Source organism: Mustela nigripes, chromosome 1 (genome assembly GCF_022355385.1).
Source record: "Mustela nigripes isolate SB6536 chromosome 1, MUSNIG.SB6536, whole genome shotgun sequence".
Lineage (NCBI taxonomy): Eukaryota > Metazoa > Chordata > Mammalia > Carnivora > Mustelidae > Mustela > Mustela nigripes.
In genome coordinates, this window is record NC_081557.1 from 202199090 (window position 1) to 202219542 (window position 20453).

The window sequence follows — 20453 nt, forward strand, 5'->3', positions numbered from 1 at the left end:
ACTGTTCAGGTCTGTAAGTTTAAGAGCTCCATCTCTTCTGCTCTCTTCCCCTGGATGGGTGTCTGGTAATAACCTGGGCAAATGTGGGTGGCACTGGTTCTGGCCACCTGGCCTGAACACAAGGCCACTCCTCCCATGGGGTGTCATCCACTCTCCCACCTGTTCCAGAACTGGCAGAGAACAGGGCATCATTTATTTTCCCTCAAAACTCAAAGAGAAGTAGCCTAAATATCCATGAAGAGAACACTGAATAAGCTATGGAAACCTCACAGAGTAGAATTCTGTGGAGCCACTAAAAATATTGATGGGTCAGTTACAAAACATCCTGTGTCCTGTGGTTTCATCATAGAGTGGTTCACACCACCGTGCGTGCCAAGAGGAGGGAGTCTGCAGAGATCTGACACCATCAATGCGCACAAAGCTCTTGGGATGGAAACACCATTAGAGAGTGAGGTCTGCACTCCTCCCATGGACACTTTCCCTCTTCCAGGCAGTGAAGGCGTGATCTTTCTCTGCATCTCCAGCTCTCCAGCAATACATGTTTTCCCATGTGGCTTCCAGAGGTTCTATTTCAAAGGGCAATCAGCATCTTGTTTGGTGGTGACATGCTGGCTAAGAACAGTCCCAGGTCCTTGCCTCTGGTCCACCTTAGCCACTTCTGACCAGCCTACCTGGCCCAGCTGGTACTGACCAGTCTCTTGCCCAGAGAGAGCACCTTTCCCCTCATGGGGAGCTTCTCCTGCACTCTCTGGCTGTAGATGAAATACCCTCCATGGGGTAGGGCATCTGGGTTTCTGAACTGCTGCCCAAGGAGGTGGGAGTACCCTGCAATGTGGAGAGCTCACTTCATGTGGGCAAACTGGCCAGGGGAAAGTCCCCCTCCAGCCTCCTTCTGAGGCTATTCCGAGGTGTGGTTTCTCTGTGCAAGCCTGAGGGGTAAACAGAGGTCCTTGAGAGCCCCGAGGCTCAAGATGCGAACTTGGCTTGGCTCCAACCCTCCCCGACTCCCTTTCTGCCCACCCCCACTGCTGTCTGGGATTGAATCTCCCTTATGAAGTATTCACACTTAAGCCATGCCCCACACTCTGTTTTCTAGAGAATCCAGGAGTATCAGTTACATGTATTGCATGAAAAAATGCCCCAAAACTCATGGCTTAAACAATTTCATTTGCTCATGATTCTATTAGTTAGTCATTTGGCTTGGGCTCAGCTGGGCAGTTTTATGCCAGTCTTGCCCGAGTCACAGTGAAGCCGTGGTCAACTGACAGCTGTCCTAAGATGAACTCCCTTGTAAGTCAGGAAGCTGGGGCTAACCCTTGGCTTGTTGGATTAGGAAAGACCTCAGCCACTGCCATAGCTCCTGCCCTTCCCCTCCCCGACCTGCTGCCCCTGGGAGTGGGCTTACAAGGGAAAACCAGTCAGGAACCCCCCCCCCAAATTACCCTTGGAAGACCCCAGATCCTGCTGGAATGGGGCTAGGGAGGTCCAGACCATCAGAAGGATGTGTGTTCTGCCTCCTGTCCCCACATCAGCCCTTTCTGCTCCCGATGAAGTCCCTAGGACCACCACGTGTTGGTCCTCCCACCACAGCCTTAACAGAGGCACATGGTGCTGAGGTTTGTAGTCTCCCACGCCAGGACAGGGACTCAGGCACATCAAACCTGAGTCTGATTCCTCCTGGACACCATTCCCAAAACACCGAGCACAGGTCTTGCTTTCTCTTCTTGGTCCAACATTATTCTTTACCCAAGAATTTCTGTACCAGCCCCACCCCCACCGACCCACCCAGGTCAGCACAGAGCCCAGACAGGTGCTACTTCAGCCCCTCATCCCGCTACCCCCAGCTCTGCAGCCCTCCTTCCATACCCTCTCCACTTGGATCTCTGTCCTCTCCCACAACCCCCAACCTCCCCCTCCACTCTCCCCGGTCATGTGGGGGTGGGTTCCTCAGTGGCCTGTTGTCAGTAGGACCTCATGTTGTGCTGGTGCCCATGCCACACACTTTATATCACCACTTCTCACCACCACCACCACCCCAAAAAAAAAAAAAAAAAAAACCCACAGCAAGATCTTGTTGGCCAGAAACCAAGTGGGGGCCTGGAAAAGCTGAAAGAATTCTCTGAGGTCAAGCAGCTGGTGGGAGCAGAGAACAGAGTCAGGGTCGTGGGTGCACACCCACCCTCAGCCCACTCGATGCCCCAAGCCCCATCCTGGTGTCAGAGTCTGAGGCATCTCCCCACTCACCAACACCCCCCTTTCCCAATGGCAACATGGCCAGTTAGCTCCTCTTCTGTCATCCGTCTGGCAAAACTCATCCTATGGAAGTAGAGAGGCTTGATGGATATGCCCTTTCTCTGCACTGGAAATGGAATGAGATTTCTGAGTGTGAGCTTTCGTTTTTCTCACCCCTGCCATCCCCTGCCATCCCTCTTGCCTAGTTAATTTTAATTTCAGGCATAATACTCCTTGTGCAATTGCATCCGCTCCACAGTTTGGGATAAGAAACTGGAGTTCTCTTCATGTAATAGCTATTTAAGACATATTTCTTTTTATAAATGGATCCCAGGGTGTACTTGCTAATTTTGAAATCCCACATTATGATGAAGTAAAATTAATAGGAACCCAGCAAAGGAGAAAACCCATTTCTCTTCAGACATCTCCCACATTCATTTGTGGAGAGGTTACCTATTGTATCTGATGGGCCTTTGGCAAGGGTGTACATCAGCAATGTATCCACAGGCCCACCTCCCAGGTGTCCCGCTCAGGTGTTCCTCATGGGTGTCTCTCACACACATCCATTACGAGAGCATCTCACAGGTGCACTCAGAGGTGTCCCTCAGGCACACATCATAGGCATACCTCGCAAGTATGCCTCATGGGTGTAGCTCGAAAGTACATTTCACAGGCTTATCTCATAGGTGTATCCCTAACCACATCCAGGGTCCATCCCTCAGGCCTGCTCAGGGCTGCTCAGGGCCATGTGCACCGTCAGTGGGTGTGCCAGGAAAGGAGATGAGGGAGGGCAGGAGCCAGTCCAGCCAGTGTGTGGTTCAGCAGTTCTCCTGGGGTCCCACAGGGGCGGTAGCTGGGATATTTACACATGACCCCATGAGCCACAGGTCAAGGACTCCTCCAGGGACGTAAAATTCTCATGCCTCTGGGCTCCCACACCTGCCAACACTGCAGGCTCAGGGGCAAGAAAACCTACAGGTAAAGTGACCCAGGTACCACAGAGTGGGTCTGGTGGGCACACTGTGTAATGGCGAGGGGGGGTGGGGGAATGCCCATGCTCTGAGCTCCCGTGAGCTCCACCCTTCACCCCAGGTGTCGGGCTGGGGTGCAATAATGCCCTGAGTTCCTCAGCCAGCTCCCTCCTCCACTGCCCACCCACTCTGCAAGAAGCCCCCACCACCAATCCTCAGTACATTGTGCTTCTGACCCCACAGCCATGTTGCTCCGACGGCTGCGACCTAGCCCTTCTGATGCCAGACTTGGGTGCATCCCTCAGCGGCGGGCCTCCCCTGCCCTAGTAGGGCTGCCACCCAGTGCTTCATAGGCAGGGGGACTTCACACCTCGGCCCCATGCCCTAGCCCTGCCTGGAAGGAGGCAGCCGGCAGGAGTTGGGGAGCAGAAGCAGGGAGGGTGGTTGTCGCCGAGAGTGTGCCTCTGGGTGGAGTGAGCCGAGGATTTAAGAAGTGTCCCCCCAAAGACCCTGCTGCCCTGGGCCCCTCAGCCAGACAGCCACCTCATTGGCATGTCCCTCACATCAGGCATCACTTGGACTGCAGCTCTGAGCATCTGGAGACAATGCACTGGAAGGCTCTGGGAGCCGCCCGGGAACTGAATTCAGAGCAAGGGGACCCCCAACCCTGGCCCCCAATTTAAGCACCAGAGAACCCCACCCACAGCACCCCCTCCTTCTTCTCCCCCAGTCCCCAGGCAGAACTCACTATTTTTAGGAAAAGTGGGATGCTCAGAGCAGGTCCCTGAAAGGAGTCTGCTGCGTGACTCAGCAGAGACAGGAATGTCACAGCACAAGGGCCTGTGCCCGGCACTCGGCCAGCTGGGCCCATTGTGCCCAACACAGCTGCAAGGCGCCCACCCAGAGCCCACGTGGAAAGACCCCCGGAACCAAGGCTGGTGCTGAGAAAACGTGTCTGGCCACAAGAAGACCCCGGCCCTACCATCACACATGTGCCCACACTCACACGTGTACACACATATGCACACTCATGCATTCACATACACACACCTTTACCAGCTGAGCACAGTAAAATTCAGAATCACATACAAACCCTACATCCTGGTTTAAAAGCAACATGAGGAAACCTTCAACATTTCTCTCAGTCCAGGCCCCTGGTTTGTGATTCCTGATCCTTGACTTAGAGGGGCCCAAAGTCCTCCTAGCTACACTGTTCTGCTGCTGCTGCTGGGGGATGACCACGGCTACTGCTGCCAAAGGCAAGCCCAGAATGCCAGGTGCCCACCCAGGTTCTGCTGAGTGATATGCACAGCTGGCTCACACCACGGACATAGCTCCTACCCCCAGCCTTCCAGCAGTCCGTGGATGTGCACATGCACACACATGCACTTGTACACTCTACTCATGTGCACACACAAGCACATGTATGCACTTATACACTCCACCCACATGCACGCACACATGCATGCCCACGCAGGCAATCATACACTCAGCCCATGTGCACATGCATGCACTGTACACTCCGCCCACGTGCACAAACATGCACTTGTACACTCTGCCCATCTGCACGTGCACACACATGCACACGCATGCACCAGTATACTCTGCCCACATGCACACACATGCACGTGCACACTCCATGCACGTTCAGGTGCACATGCATCCACATGCATGCATTTGTACACCAGCCCACATGTACAAGCACACACATGCACATGCACTTGTGTGTTCAGCGCATGTGCACACACACTTGCACACGTGTTTATGCATGTGCAGCCTGTATACACATGATCATGCATGCACATACATGTGCACACAGTCTCTTGAGAGAAGTGGAGGACACTCCAGTGGCTGGAGAGTCAGACACACATAGAGCATGTCCTACAGCTTTAATCCAACCTTTTTTTGCCACACACAACCTTTTGTCACACCTTTTTCACCCATAGAGAAGCTAGCATATGTATAACACCCAGGCAGGTGGATAAGGAGAGAGGCGCCGGCGGCTGTCTAGGTATGCCAGTCTCTGAGCACAGATGCTCAGGAGAAATCCTGTCCATATAACATGGCAGTGTCCACAGTGTGGTTGTGAACTCTGTGGGAGGAGAGGGTCTAGCAGTGTGAAGAGAATGCCAAGTAAGTAGGGATTAGGCCAAGGAAAAAGATGTGTGGTGGAGATTCACTAAGAAAAACTCTAACTAAGGGTGCTAGCTCTTAACAGAGAAGCTCTGATGTGCACTCAGGCGACCCACTGTCACGTGTAAACCCCTCCCCTGCGAAGCCACCCCCTCACAATCAAAGAGAAGGGAAAGTCTCTGCAAAACCCCATCTAGTGGTCCCACCTCCGCAATGGATGCTGGGTCACCATCCTCCCCTCCCTCTTCCCTCCATCAGAGGAGAGCCCTGGGAGCTGCACTCACTGACCTCTGGCACCTTACAGGGGACCCCCCCCCTTCCTACCCAGGGCTGGGCTGCCTCTCCCCTAGGTGGGGCTGGTGCCCCACCTCCCCAGCACACCAGAGCCCAGGTCTGAGCGCCAGGAGATGTGGGGCTGCCTGTTGGACCGTCCAGAATTCTCAGGCAATCCCCCAGACAGAAAGTGTCACGGTGTTTGTAGGATTACCCTCTCCGTGGGATTAGGTGTAAGGGCCTGCCCCACTGGCTGCCCACGACCCCTATCACAGGCAGAAGCCCCTGAGCTGTGACCCACCTGCTCCCATTCCAGGGGGTCTGATCTTCCCAGGGGTGGGTGGTGGAAGTGCAGGATCTAAGCCAAGGGGGGCAGGCATGGGTGAGTCAGCTGGTGTCCTCCCAGGACTCAGTAATCGTCACTAAGAAAGGCTTTGCTGATGACAGTGTTTGCTGGGAGTCTGCATGCGCCTGGGGACCAGCCACGTCTCCCGGACAGGCAGTGGGACACCATGAGCCTCAGTGAGGAGCAGGTGCAGCAGTTCCTTGACCAGAACCCCAGCTTCACAGACGAGTACTTTGGGAAGAAGCTGAGCCCCGAGAATGTGGCTGGTGCCTGCGAGGATGGGCAGGCAGCAGACTGCACCAGCTTCCGAGAGCTGTGCCAGGTGGAGGAGAGCACAGCCTTGTTTGAGCTGGTGCAGGACATGCAAGAGAGTGTGAACATGGAGCGTGTGGTCTTCAAGATCCTGCGGCGTCTCTGCACAATCCTGCACGCTGACCGCTGCAGCCTCTTCATGTACCGCCAGCGCAATGGCGTGGCTGAGCTGGCCACGCGCCTCTTCAGTGTGCAGCCGGACAGTGTCCTGGAGGACTGCCTGGTGCCCCCTGACTCTGAGATCGTCTTCCCGCTGGACATTGGAGTTGTGGGCCATGTGGCTCAGACCAAGAAGATGGTGAACATCAAGGACGTGACCGAGGTGGGTTCTGGGCCATGACTGGTGGGTTCGGCAAGGAGTCCCTGCAGGTCCCATGGAATGGGTCAGCCAGCAGGACATGTCAGGACCTCTGCTTTCAGGAGGAAAGCCTGGGGTAAGGGGGAAGTGAGGTGGGCTGGGCCAGAGCTTGCAGAAAGGAAGGGAGCCAGCCTTGAGCTGGCTGGGAGAGTGATCAGGGCAGGCCCTGCTGCCCCCTTGACCCACAGGTCCCAGGATGGAGGATTGGAGAGAAAGGGTCAGAGCAGGGGCTGGAGCAAAGGCCAAGAAAGGAAGGGCCAATGGACTCCAGAACCCAAAATGCACAACCCCATATGAGACCATGCTGCTTCCTGGTGCAGGCAAGTTTGGGGGTTTGGGAGAAGCAGCAGGGAGACCAGGGCTGATCCAGGCTGAGTGGGAAGGATTGATGGCAGTGCATTGAGATTCAGGAGGCCAGGGTCTTGATGGGTTGGGAGGAGGCGGGAAGGGTATGGAGATAGTTCACTAGGAGTTCAGGAATCCTGGGGTGGACACCAGGGTGGGTGGGGCTAGGGGGATGGAGGTACCTGCTGGATGTGTGTGTGAGGGACAGAGGACCCCAAGGTGAGCATGGGGATGAAGGGCTCCAAAAAGAAGGCGAGGGAGGCGGCTTCTGGGGGAGAACAGGAGCCACTGGCTTCTCCCCTCCTCTCCCTTCCCCGCCTCTGAAAGGGGGAGGCATTAGCCCTGAACTGGATCAGCCCCTTCCACTTTCTGTGAAGGAATCCAGAAGGGATTGCCCCCAGGATGGGCTTCTCCTAAAACAGTCACCATCTCCTAGTCCCTGGAGACAAATAGACACGTGCACATCCCCCAGGCCCTCTGGGGCCTGGGAAGGAAGTGATTGCAATCCTCTTAAATTTATCTGCTCTAAACAACCCTGGGTCCAGCGACCTGAATATAGTAATCTCTGGGATTAGCTTCATCTTCACTCCATTTTAAGAAACAGGTCACCCCATGCATCTGAGTATTGGTAGCCCGAGCTCGCAGGAAGAGAAGGGATCCAGCAGCTGGGAGAGGTGTAGGGGGGTGTGCACTGAGGGACTTCCACAGCCCCTTCTCTCCCTTTATCTTGTCCCCTCCCTTCTCAGAGTCTGGGTGGACCCCTCAGCCCCCAGGGGTCTATCTTCCGGCTAACCACCAAGCCTGTGCTGTGTGAGGTCAGGTTCAGGTGGTAGGGCTGTTCTAGGTCCTGTGCCCTTCCCATCCTTGAGGCCTTGACCTCTCGAGACTCTTCCACCTCTATCAGGACAGCCCACTCTGATCTCTCCCCAGTGGACGAGGGGCACAGTGTTGACCTCAAGCCTCGGGGCTCTGCTGGGTCTTGTTTATCTCAGATGCAGTGGAACCGACAACAGAATCAAATCAACCAAAAAGCAAGTTTCCGCTAAGTGGGGCACAAAGACCTAAGTATTGCATGTGTCAGGCTCCTGGACTCATCCTATCTTCAGAGGGGAAACTGAGGCAGAGCGCCTTGTTCTGTCTGAGACTCCAGCACCTTCCTCCCTCGATTAGAAGAGCATGGGGGCTGCTTCTGGAGAGAAGTATGTGCCTGGGGGACGTGGCTTCCTCGCAGGCAGCACAGAGGAGAACACCAGGGGTTGCCTCATCACCCTACCACCACCTCGCAGCTCTTAAGACCCCTGAGGGCTCATGGTAAGGCAGCTAGGCCGAAGGCCCTGAGAGGCCGGGGAGGGGACACGGCTCAGCCATGGTCCCCAAGCTGCTGAGCAGGACCGGACCCAGGTCCTGGCTCTGTGGTAGTGTCTGACACCCCTCCAAAGAGCTGTGAGCCCAGAAACAGCCCATCATGAGGGTCCTGCATGTCTCAAAGGCGTCCAGACCTCAGTTGTATCAGGCAGCTCTTGTGGGATCAGAAGAGGCTGGACTGTCACTGGGGACGCAGCTCTGTGGGGCAGCTCAGGGACTCAGCCCAGCTCAGAGGAGGGGGGAGGGTAGCAGCACCAGGCTGACCCTGCAGAACACATATAAGCCAACAGGTGTGTGGGTGCTGCAGGTGACAATGATGAGGGTCTAGGCAGTGGGGCCAGGGCTGGGGGCACTTCAGAGCAGTCACAGGACCCCTAGACTTACTGAAGCTGGGGGGAGGGAGGTGCCAAGGTGACAGCAGGGCCTTTTCCATGGGGTGGTGGGTGGGTTGCAAGCCCTGGAATGGGGGCACAAGAGAGCAGATGTTTTGTGAATGAGGCTTAAATGCAATGGGCCTGGGGTTGTTCCTACTCTGACACTGTGGTTCCAGGGCTTCTGGGAGTGGGAATGTTGCCCACTGCCTCCAAGGTGGTTGGGGCTCTGAGTGGGGCTCTGGGACTGCAGGGTCTGAATCAGGAGAGAAGTCAGGTGGGAGCCTTGATACGGAGACAGCCGAGTAGAAAATGCAGGGAGGGTCCTGAAAAGGCACAGGGGACAAGGGTGTGGAATGCAGGGGATCCCAGCCCTTGGGTGACTCTGTTCAGAGAGCACAGCTCCTGGCCAGAACCTGCTCTGGACCTTCCCAATGCTCCCTTCACCGTGCATCTAGGGTGTGAGGGCTGCTGAGCTGCTCCAGACACACCAAGAGGCTCCAGCCATGGGCCATGGGGTGAAGGCCCAAGGGTGGCGGGAGCAAGAGGGGCTGTGCAGTAGGGCGTGGGACACCTGGGAGCAGGGGGCACCGTGCAGGACCCCAGATGGGAGCAGCTGAAGGGCAGGAAGGAAAGTCTGGGGCAGAGCTGAGGGCCTGCCAGGAGACCGGGCTGCACAGCCGAGACACAGAACCCCAAAGTGGCAGGGGCCAGGAAGATGACCAGAGAGCACAAACGTGGAACATGGGCATAGGAAACAGCCCTGAAACATGCCTGCGCTCAGCCATTGAGTGAGGCGGCGAGACAGGGCCCCGCGCAAGCTCTCACTTTATGCCACAGAACCGGGTGCCTGCTGCCGCCTCCGGGAATCCCGTATGGATTTCCCTTTGATGCCAGGTGCCCTATGGCTACAGGTGGTGTGATCAGGCAGGAGAGGAACAGGGACAAGTGGGCGCTGGACACACGCATCCCTTCACGAGAGCATGGACTGCTCTTGTCCCCAGCAGGCTTCCTCTGACCTCCCATTGGCCTGAACTCTGGCCCAGCTGCCCATGCAAGGGAGGCTGGAGAGTGGACGGAAAAGAGCTCCTTCAACAACAAATAATCATCACAGATGTAGGCAGAATTTAAAGGGTTTTTCTCACTCAACCCAAGCTGACCAGTGAGGAGAGGGGCACAGGCCCATCCCGTCCTTTCCCGTCCTTGCTGGAGGTCCAGATCTCCAACCCAGGCGGTCCAACTCTGCTGTCCCCCACAGCTCTGCAAAGGGTCACTTTGGCCTCATGTAAATAAATAGCAGCGCCCAGGAAGTAGGAGGCTGGAGCTAGAGTCACATCCACCCCGAAGGGCAGAGTCCTAGTCACCAGAAGGGGCCTCATCCTGGTAACACTGCATCCCCTGGGCCTATTCCCTCTAGAGGCAGAACTTAAGAGCCCCTCAACCAGTCCCCCATCAAGGAGAGGCCCAGGAAACAACTCTGAGACTAGCAGGACCTGCCCTGAGAACCACAAGTGGGCAGATATCTAATCACGTAGGCAACAGGCCTCACAGAGAAGACACTCGTTGGAGCACAGCTCCAGGAAACCTGCAGAGGACCCTCCACCCTTACTCAAACTAACCCTTTATTCAGCCAACACACTTTTGGCCTATGGGGGCTGACTGCAGGGCAGGTGAAGGCAGGAGAGGGAAACCTGAACTAAGAGACAGGTAAATGGGTGATTCCAGAGGTACCCAAGAGGCTGGCTTGGCCAGAGGACAGTCGATGTGGGAAGACCCAGGACTGCCACAGCCCAGGCCTTGTGAGGACTCAGCAGAGTCTGTGATCCAGAGCTAGGGTTAGTGGCTCCGATGGGGGGATCCACTCAGGCCTCTAACCCCCCACTTGGAGCCACAAGGACAGGCCACGAGCCATGTGCTCTTACACTGCCTGGGCTCCTGATGCCTGGCGCAGGGCCACCAGGGGCTCAGCACTGGCCTGGGCGGTGGCCTGGAGCTTAACCCTGCCCCCACCGGGGACGGGGAAGCCCGGGCTCTCCAGACTGACGACCTCTCTTTCCTCTCCTCTTGCTACGCAGTGTCCCCACTTCAGCCCCTTTGCGGATGAGCTGACCGACTACGTGACGAAGAACATTCTGGCCACGCCCATCATGAACGGCAAAGACGTTGTGGCTGTCATTATGGCTGTGAACAAGCTTGACGGCCCATGTTTCACAAGTGAAGATGAAGATGTGAGTGTTGGGGGCCTTCTGAGCCTGCAAGCCTCTGTGCGTGGGCCACCTCTGTCCCTGGGCCTGTCCTGTGCCTGGTGGCACGTGTGTGTTTTCCCGGCATCTGTGTGCACACCTCTCCTCAGCTTAGCTCCCTGAGCTCATCTCTGTGTCCCTTTTACACGTCTGTATGTCTCCTCACGTGTACGGGCCCACGCATGCTGACATCAGTATCCTGTCCAGGCAGCTGGGCGCCTCTCCAGCCTTGCACACCTGGGCACCTGCTAAAAACCAGGTTTTCTAACTGCTGTTGGTGTGATGTCTGTTTCAGGTCTTCTTGAAGTACCTGAATTTTGGCACCTTAAACCTGAAGATCTACCACCTGAGCTACCTGCACAACTGTGAGACACGCCGCGGCCAGGTAACTGCCCCGCCCCAGCCCACCCTCAGGGACATCCGAGTGTGTCCCTGCCCCTGTGACAGTCTCTCTGGACAGAGACAATATGGTGTTTAGCCTGGGGGGCTCAAGACCCGCAGCTGCAGGGCTTCCTGTGGCTTTTCATGGCTGTGGTGTGATGTTGCCAGGGTGCCCGCTGCCGGGAGACAGTGTTGTGAGGACCATCGTGCAGCTGGGACCCAAGGAGAGGTTGGCTCTCTTATCCCTTCTGCTCACCCTGACTCGCTCCCAACCCAGGTGGTGTGGGCACCTGCAAATGCAGCAGACACCACTCCTTAGAAGCTGCAGCAGACCCTCTTCGGGAGGGGCTGGGGTGAATGACGAATGGGCAACGGGGACAGAGGTTCTGCCACCCGGCGGCCGAATCCACTGGGGGGTTCAGCCCCTAGCTGCACAGGATCACCACTGCTTCCAGGGCTGGAATCTGCTTCCCCCCACCTCTCTCCCAGCAAGGAGGGTGTGGGACCTGATGGGAGCAAGTTGGGGCCTTGTGTTTTGGGAGTGGGTACAGAGCTGGCAGGCACAGGAGGTAAGTCCCTTCTGTGTCCTACCTCCGTTTCCGCCCCACTGGAGGCCCAGAAGACAGTGTGTGGGCCCTGGGAGAGGACAAAAAGGCAGCTCTTGTCCCTCTGGGCCTGGAGCTGGGAAAGCTGTAAAGATGTGGCCTCCAGGCTGAGCCTTAGAAGATGTGGAGGGTGACCTGGTCACTCCACGCCCTCCCCACTTTCTGTTCCATCTGCAAATGCTGTGTGCGTCCTGGTCACCTGCCGTAAACTTGCTTGAAATGATGAGAGGTTCCTCTGCTTGTGTCAGCATCTACAAAGGCTATTTGGGTTCCTCCTCCTGACCCACCAGCTATGGAAGAAGCAGCCTAAGACGGGGATCTGGGATCCCCTGAGGGTATCTTCTGACCATAGGCCAGCCCCACTGACTGGGAAAGAAAATAAAAGCCTGAGAACGATAGCTCCCACAAGTCATGGCTGTGCAGCAGGGGCAGTGGGAAGACCCTTGGGGGAGGACAAGAGGGTACCCTGAGCAGAGGGAAGAACATGGCCTGAGGCCTTGGAAGAAGTGCTGGCACAGCTGGGGGTTGGTCAGGCAGGGCTCGGGGCCAAGTAGGGAGCAGAGAAGGGCTGTGAGGCTGGCCCGACACATGAGACTGGTTTCTAGAAAGGACCCCAGGTCCTTTTTAAGAAGAAGTCACTGTGAACCCCACACTGCAGGAACAGGGTTCTCTACCAGAAATGTGTCTCCTTTCACACTTCTAAGAGTTTATATTATCATTTGTTTACATCCCTCTGGAGTCATGGGTGTTTAGGTTATAACCTTGGTCAACTTGATTGATTTTATTGTTCAGTGTGTTCTGACTGTAGCCATTCTCAGGCCACCTAACAAAACCCATCAACCCCATCACTCTGGGGTGTTTTCTGTGTGTTTCATTGGCGGATGGGTGAATTTGCTAGTTTCCAGGGTGGGGGGTGTTGAACACTCCGTACTTTCTGGCACAACCAGACACTTCAGACTCACTTGTATATTTCCCATCTGGCCCTGGAATTAGCAGTTCCCCAAGGAGCCCACTGCTCTAATTGGGGAGTGGTCTTAGAAGCAGAGATCTGGGCACTAGGTATGTTCTTGGCTACTGGGGTGTACATATGAGCCTGTGCGTGGACACATCTGCAAATAGTTCTACACATAAGCACAAATCCACAGAAGTTAGACTTGCCTTCTTGCTGGTGTTCCCAACATGATCTGTCACCCCATGGATCATTCTGGCTTCCCCACTTGCTAGGATGCAGGTCTGCACTCTGACAGTGAGACCCCTGGCTCCCCTCCTCCACCACTCATCCACATCACAGTTCAGTCCCAGTGTGGGCACAGCAAGAACAGAACCGCTAGCCCATCCCCCACTGGAGAGAGTTTTATCAAGCAGAGGACAGTGTTTACAGGCAACCCCTTTTCTCGTTAGTCTTAAAGACTCTTCTCATTTCCAAAAATGCTTCAGTCAGCCCCTTTCCCCCACCTCCTTCAGTGAGGTGGTTCCAAGTGTACAGTTTGGTTCTCTAGTCAGAGTCTGCATTCTTTCGTGGAATCTCCCAGCCTGCTAAAGGATGGTCTCCTTGCGGCACCGTAGCGTCTGTTGTTCATGCAGTAAACATCTACAGACCTAACAAATGCATCATGACAGGTCTACACTGTTACAGTACCCTGCAGAATAATTTCACTGCCCTAAAATTCCCCTGTGCCCCACCCGCTCGTCTCTCCCTCCCCACCACGGAGCTGCTGGGAGCCACTGATCCTTCTGCTGCCTCCATTGGTTTGCCTTTTCCAGAATGTCATAGAGTGAGAACCATGCAGTGTGTAGCTGTTTCAGATCGACTTCTTTCCCTTAGTAAGATGCATTTACAGCTCCTCCATGTCTTGTTATGGCTTGATAGCTCATTTCTTTTTAGAGCTGAATAATATTCCATTGTCTGGATGTATCACATTCGCCTGTGAAAGGAGATCTTGATTGCTTCCGGTGTGGGGCAATTTATGAATAAAATTGCTATAAACATTTGTGTGCAGGTTTGTGTGTAAGTTTCAGTTCAGGCAAGTATATACCAGATATATATATATCATGTCATCTGCAAGAGGTGTAGCTGCTGGATGATATGGTGTAAGTGTATCTAACTTTCTGAGAAACTGCCAAAAAGCAACTGTGTCATTTTGCATTCCATCGATAATGAATGAAAAAATTCCGATGGCTCCTCAACGCAACCGCAACCTCAACCTCGTCAGTTTTTGGTACTGTCAGTTACTTGGATTTTAGTCATTCTAATTGATGTATCTGATTTTTGTTTTAATTTACAATTCCCTAATGATGCATATTATTGCACATTTTTTCAGATACTTATCTCCCATCTGTATCTTATTCTTTGGTGAGGTGTCTGTTCACATCTTTACCCATTTTTAAATTAGTTTTCTGTTTCCTTATTGTTTACAGTTTTTGTAGTTTTTAGATACAAACCCTTTACTGGATGTGTGTTTTGTAAATATTTTCTCCAAGGATATAACATGTTTCCTCATTCTCTTAACAGTGCATATGGGAAAATAAAAGTTTTAAATTTTAATGAAGTCCACCTTACTAACTTTTCCTTCACAAAGTGTAGTTGCATCTTCAAACTCATTACCATAACCATCAAAAGATGGACGAGTGGATAAAGTAGATGTGAGACAGATATAATAGAATATGATTCAGCCTTTAAAAAGAATGAAATCTTGCCACTTGCGGCAACATGTGTGGAGCTAGAGAGTATAACCCTAAACAAAGTCAGTCAGACAAACACCATAGGATTTCACTCGTATGTGGAATTTAAGAAGCAAAACAAACAAGCAAAGGGGAAAAAAAAACAAGAAACAGACTCTTAACAATAGAGAACGCACTGACTGTTGCGGGGGTGGGGGCGGCGAAACAGGTGATAGGGACTAAGGAGGGCGCTTGTGGTGACAGCTTCCGGTGTCGTGAGGAAGTGCTGGGTCACTGTATTGTGCACCTGAAACTAGCACAGCACTGGGTTTCACTAACTGGAATCAAAATAACAACTTCTTTTAAAAATCTCATCACCAAACTCAAGGTCATCCAAATTTTCTTCCATGTCATCTTCTAGGAGTTTTATAGTTAGGTCTATGAGTTAGTATTTATGAAAGCTATAGGGTCTGGATTTAGATACACTTGTTTGCATAGGGATATCAAATTTGCAAAACTATCCTTTCTCCACCAAATTGCCTTTATTTCTTCATCACACTGCAGCTGTGCAAGTCTGTTTCTGGGTTCTTGATTCTGCTTTATTGATCTATGCATCTATGTCTTCACTAATACCATAGTGTCTTGATCATTATAGCTTTGTAGTCTTGAAATCAGAAATATCAATTCTCCAACTTTTTTTCTGCAGTATTATGCTGGTTATTCCATGGGTCGGGGGAGGTGCCTTTCCGTATAAACTTTAAAATCAGTTTGCCATACGAACGAAATAGATTGCTGGTATTTTAATTGGGACTGCATTTGTTAATTTGTACCTAAGCATTTTCTTTTTATGCTAATATAAGTGGTTTTGCGTTCTTAATTTCAAGTTCCAATTATGTATTGCTGATATAAAGAAAAGTGACTGACTTTTGTATGTTACCCTTGTATCCTCTGACCTTAAAACAATTATTTATTAGTTCCAGGAAGGTTTTTTAAATTGATTCCTTGGTATTTTCACATAAACAATCATGTCATCTGTAAGCAAAGACAGTTTTATTCCTTCCTTCCCAATCTATCTACATAGTATTTCTTCTTATGTTATTGTACTTGCTCAGAATTCCAGTACAATGTGGATAGGACTGGTGAGAGGGGACATCCTTGACATATTTCCAATTTTAGGAGGGAAACATCTAGTTTCTCACCGTTAAGTTTGATGCTTGCTGAAGGGTTTTGTAGGATTTTCATCTAGCTAAGGAAGCTTATTTCTATTTGGCAGAGTTTTTATTCTGAATGATTGTTGGATTTTTATAAAATACTTTTTCTTCATCAATTGATATGAACGTGTTATTTTTCTTCTTTAGCTTATTGACGTGGTGGATTATACTGATTTTCAGATGTTGAGCCAGCCACGTAGACCTGAAATAAGTCATACTTACTCATGGATTATACTTATTTTTATACTTTATTGGATTGGTTTTGGTAATATATTTTTTTAAGATTTTATTTATTTATTTGACAGACAGAGATCACAAGTAGGCAGAAAGGCAGGCATAGAGAGAGACAGGGGGAAGCAGGCTCCCCACTGAGCAGAGAGCCCGATACGGTGCTTGATCCCAGGACCCTGAGATCATGACCCAAGCTGAAGGCAGAGGCTTAACCCACTGAGCCACCCAGGCCCCCTGATACAAAAATTCTTAATAAAATATTACCAAAACCAGGGGCGCCTGGGTGGCTCAGTGGGTTAAAGTCTCTGCCTTCAGCTCAGGTCATGATCCCAGGACCCTGGAATAGAGCTCTGCAACGGGCTCTTTGCTCAGCGGGGAGCCTGCTTCCCCCTCTCTCTCTGCTTGCTTCTTTGCCTACTTGTGATCTCTCTCTGTGTCAAATAAATAAATAAAATCTTTAAAAAAAAAAAAAAAAGAATTTCTGCAAATGCCCATATGAGATTTTGGCCTGTAGTTTTTCTTTTTTGTGATGTCTTTATCTGGTTTTGGTATTAGGTCATGCTGGCCTCATAGAATGGGCTAAGGAAGAGTTCCCTCTGCTTCTATTTTTTGAAAGAGATTGTGAATTTGACATAATTTCTTCTACCTATGTTAAGTAGAATTCACCAATGAGTTCATCAAGGAAGGGTGCTTTCTTCATGGAGGATTATTAATTATTATTCCAATATCTTTAATACATACAATTCTGTTCAGATGATTCTATTTCACCTTATATGGGTGATGATAGTTTGTGTCTTTGAAGGCATTGAAAACTTCACTTTATCTAAGTTGTTACCTTTGGGGCTTAGTGTTGTTCTCAGTGTTTATCTTTTTCCTTCTGCTTGCTTTAGGCTTAAATTGATTTCCCTTTTCTAGTTTCCTGAAATTAGACTATTGATTTTGGATCTTGCTTTTCCTCTACTCTGTTCACTCCATGTTGTCAGCATGCCTCTAAGCTCCACTTTCACAGCATCCCACAAACCTCAACAAGCTGTATTTTTGTTTTCATGTACTTCAAACTCTTTATAAATTTCCTTGGAGACTTCTTCTTTGACCCATGTATTATTTAGAAGAGTTCTGTTTCATATATTTTGGAATTTTCCAACTACTTTCTGTTTAATTTCTGATCTCTAGTTTAATTCTACTGTAGTATGATAATACAAAGATATGTTTTATGGCCCAGAATATGGTCTATTTTGGTGAGTGCTCCATGTGACCGTGAAAGAACATATATTCTGCTGTTTTTGGATGCAGAGGTCGTACTGATTTCCTGCCTGCCGGATCTACCAGTTACTGAAAGAAGAGCATGGAAGTCAGCCGACTAGTGGGCTTATCTCTTTCTTCCTCAAGTTCTATCAGTGTTTGCTTCATGTAATTTGATGCTCAATAGTTAGGTTCATACACACTAAAGATGTTATCTCCTTGGAGAAATGACCCCCTGTATCGTTATGTAATGTCCCTTTTTACCCCGATAATGTTCCTTCTTCTGAAGTGTGCTTTGTCTACAACTGATAACAGCCATTGCAGGTTTCTTTTGATTGGTGCTAGCATAGTATATATTTCTCCTTCTCTTTACTGTTTTCCCAATTATTTTTATTGTGGTAAAATACACCTATATAAAATTTACTATCTTAACCACTTTTAAGTCTACAGTTCAGTGGTATTAAGTGCATTCATATTGTGTAACCATTACACCATCCATCTCTAGAACTCTTTACATATTCCCAAGCTAAAACTCTAGCCTCATTAAATACTAACTCCCCAGTCCCCTTGTCCACAGCTCCTGGCACCCATCGTTCTACTTTCTGCCTCTGTGATTCTGATTGCTCGAAGTACCTCATATAAAGGGAATCATACAGTACTCATCCTTTTGTAACTGGATTGTTTCATTTAACATAAAGTCCTCAAGGTTCATCCATTTTGTAGCAGGTGTCCAAATTTCTTTCTTTTAAGAACGAATAATATTCTGTTATCTGGAGAGACCACATTTTGCTCTCCTTTTATCCATCAATGTACACTTGGGTTGCTTCCACATTTTAACTATTGTGAATAACACTGTTATGAATATGAGTGCACAAACATCTCTTTGAGATCCCACTTTCAGTTCTTTTGAGTACATACCCAAATGTGGAATTGCTGGGTCATAGGGTAGATCTATTTTTAATTTTTTGAGGAACTTTCATACTGTTTTCCACAGTGACTGCACTATTTGCTGTTTTTGCCAACCGTGCCCAGCGTTCCAATTTCTCCACATCCTTCCCAACACTTGTTATTTCCTGGGTGTTTTTATAGTAGCCATACTAATGGGTATGAGGTGGTGCTTTATTGTAGTTCTGGTTTGCATTGCCCCAGTGATTAGTAATATTGATCATCCTTTCATGTGAGTATTGGCCATCTGTGTATCTTCTTTGGAATGTCTATTATAGTCCTTTGCCCATTTTTTAATCTGGTTATTTGGTTTTTTGTTGTTGAGTTTTAGGGATTCTTTACATAGTCTGCATATTCACCCCTTATGAGATATATAATTTTAAAATATTTTCTCCCATTCTGTGGGTTGCCCTTTTACCTTTGATGCCCAGAAGTTTTTAATTTTCAGAAAACCCAATTTATCTATTTTTTTTTCTTTTGTTGACTGGGTCTTTCTTGCCCTACCCAAGAAACCATTGCCAAACCGTGTCAAGAAGCTCTTGTCCTATGTTTTCTTTTAAGAGTTTTATAGTTATAGGTCTTATAGGTCCTTCATTCGTTTTTAGTTAATTTTTGTAAATAATGTGAGTTAAGGATCTACTTCAATTCTTTTGCACAGGGATATCCAGTTTTCCCAACACCATTTGTTCAAAAACTAACTTCCCCCCCTCTGAATGATCTCGGAGCCCTTGTTGAAAATCATTTGACCATTTATGTGCGGGTTTATTTTTAGACTCTCTGTTCTATTCCATTGATCTATTTGTCTGTCTTGATGCCAGAATCACATTGTTTTGATTAAGGTAGCTTTGTAACCAGTCTTGAGTTCAGGAAGTATGAGTCCTCCTCTTTGTTCTTCTTTTCCAAGATTGGTTATTCAGGGCCCTTGAGATTCCATATGCATTTTAGGGTGTTTTTTTTTAATTCTGAAAAAACATCATTGAGATTTTGATAGGGATTACATTGAATCTCTAGGTCCCTTTGGGTGATATTGATATTATAACAATATTAAGTCTTCCAATTCATGACTAAGGACTGTCTTTCTGTTTATTTATGCCTTCTTTAATTTATTTCAGCAATGTTTTCTAGCTTTTGTTGTTATAATAATGCTAGCTTTTATAATTGCCCATCTTTTTACTTTTATTAAAATCTTTATTTCTTGGGCACCTGGGTGGCTCAGTGGGTTAAGCCGCTGCCTTCGGCTCAGGTCACGATCTCAGGGTCCTGGGATCGAGTCCCGCATCGGGCTCTCTGCTCAGCAGGGAGCCTGCTTCCCTCTCTCTCTCTCTGCCTGCCTCTCTCTCCATCTACTTGTGATCTCTCTCTGTCAAATAAATAAATAAAATCTTTTAAAAAAAAAAAAAGGTTTAAAATCTTTATTTCTTTATATATCTGTAAGTCCCTTTCTTGTGTCCATCATTTCCACTGCAGGACTCCCTTTCACACTTCTTGCAGGGCAGGTCTTGACCAATGCACTCAGCTTCTATTTACCTGGGAATGTCTTCATTTCTCTCTCAATTTCGAACAGTTTTTTTTTTTTAATTTTAGCACTTTGTTAATATCAACCCATTATCTTCTGACCTCCAGACAAGATTCCTGATGAGAAATCTGCAGACAGCCTTAGTGAGGATCTCTCATATGTGACAAGTCACTTTTCTCACTGTTTTCAAGGTTTTCTTTGTCTCAGCTTTCAACAGTTTGATTATAATGTGTCTTGGTGTGTGTTGAGCTTCTTGGGTGTTGATATTTATGTATTTCATCAAATTCAGGGAGTTTCCTGTCATTTTTCTTCAAACACCCTCTCTATATATCCCTCTGACGTGGCAGGGTCTAGCCCACCTCCCTTGGGGCTGATGTCCTGAGTTGTTCTCGTTCTGTCTGTCCCTGCTCTGTAGGCCCCTCTACTCCCAGGAATGGATAATGCAGCTTCCTCTCAGTCAGGCCCCTTAACTTGGTTGTTGTGTGGACATTTCCCCAGTTCTTATCAGCAGCATCTCCAAAACAGTGACTTCAGGCCAGGATTCAAAGCCCATCCCAAGCATCCCAGGTGTGGGCCTTAGAGAGGCAAGTCTGGGAGCGTTTTCTTGGCTCTGTCCTACCACACACACTTCTCCCCCATGTGGTATTGCCCAGAGGTCCCCAGGGCAGTTCCGTCCAGGAAAGTCACCTGGGGAAGCCAGGTTTTTAATTCT

The 20453-nt window shown here is 49.8% G+C and overlaps 1 protein-coding gene across 2 annotated transcripts in view; it reads left to right on the plus strand.

Annotated features, from left to right (window-relative positions):
• Nucleotides 1-6121: 6121 nt before the first annotated feature.
• The window catches only part of PDE6B (phosphodiesterase 6B), a 32533-nt gene continuing 18201 nt past the window's right edge, over nucleotides 6122-20453 (plus strand). For both annotated transcript variants that reach the window (XM_059395602.1, XM_059395607.1), the window contains exons 1-3: nucleotides 6122-6589; nucleotides 10782-10934; nucleotides 11245-11334. In XM_059395602.1, the coding sequence (XP_059251585.1) occupies nucleotides 6122-6589; nucleotides 10782-10934; nucleotides 11245-11334 (711 nt within the window). The remainder of the gene's footprint in view (nucleotides 6590-10781; nucleotides 10935-11244; nucleotides 11335-20453) is intronic.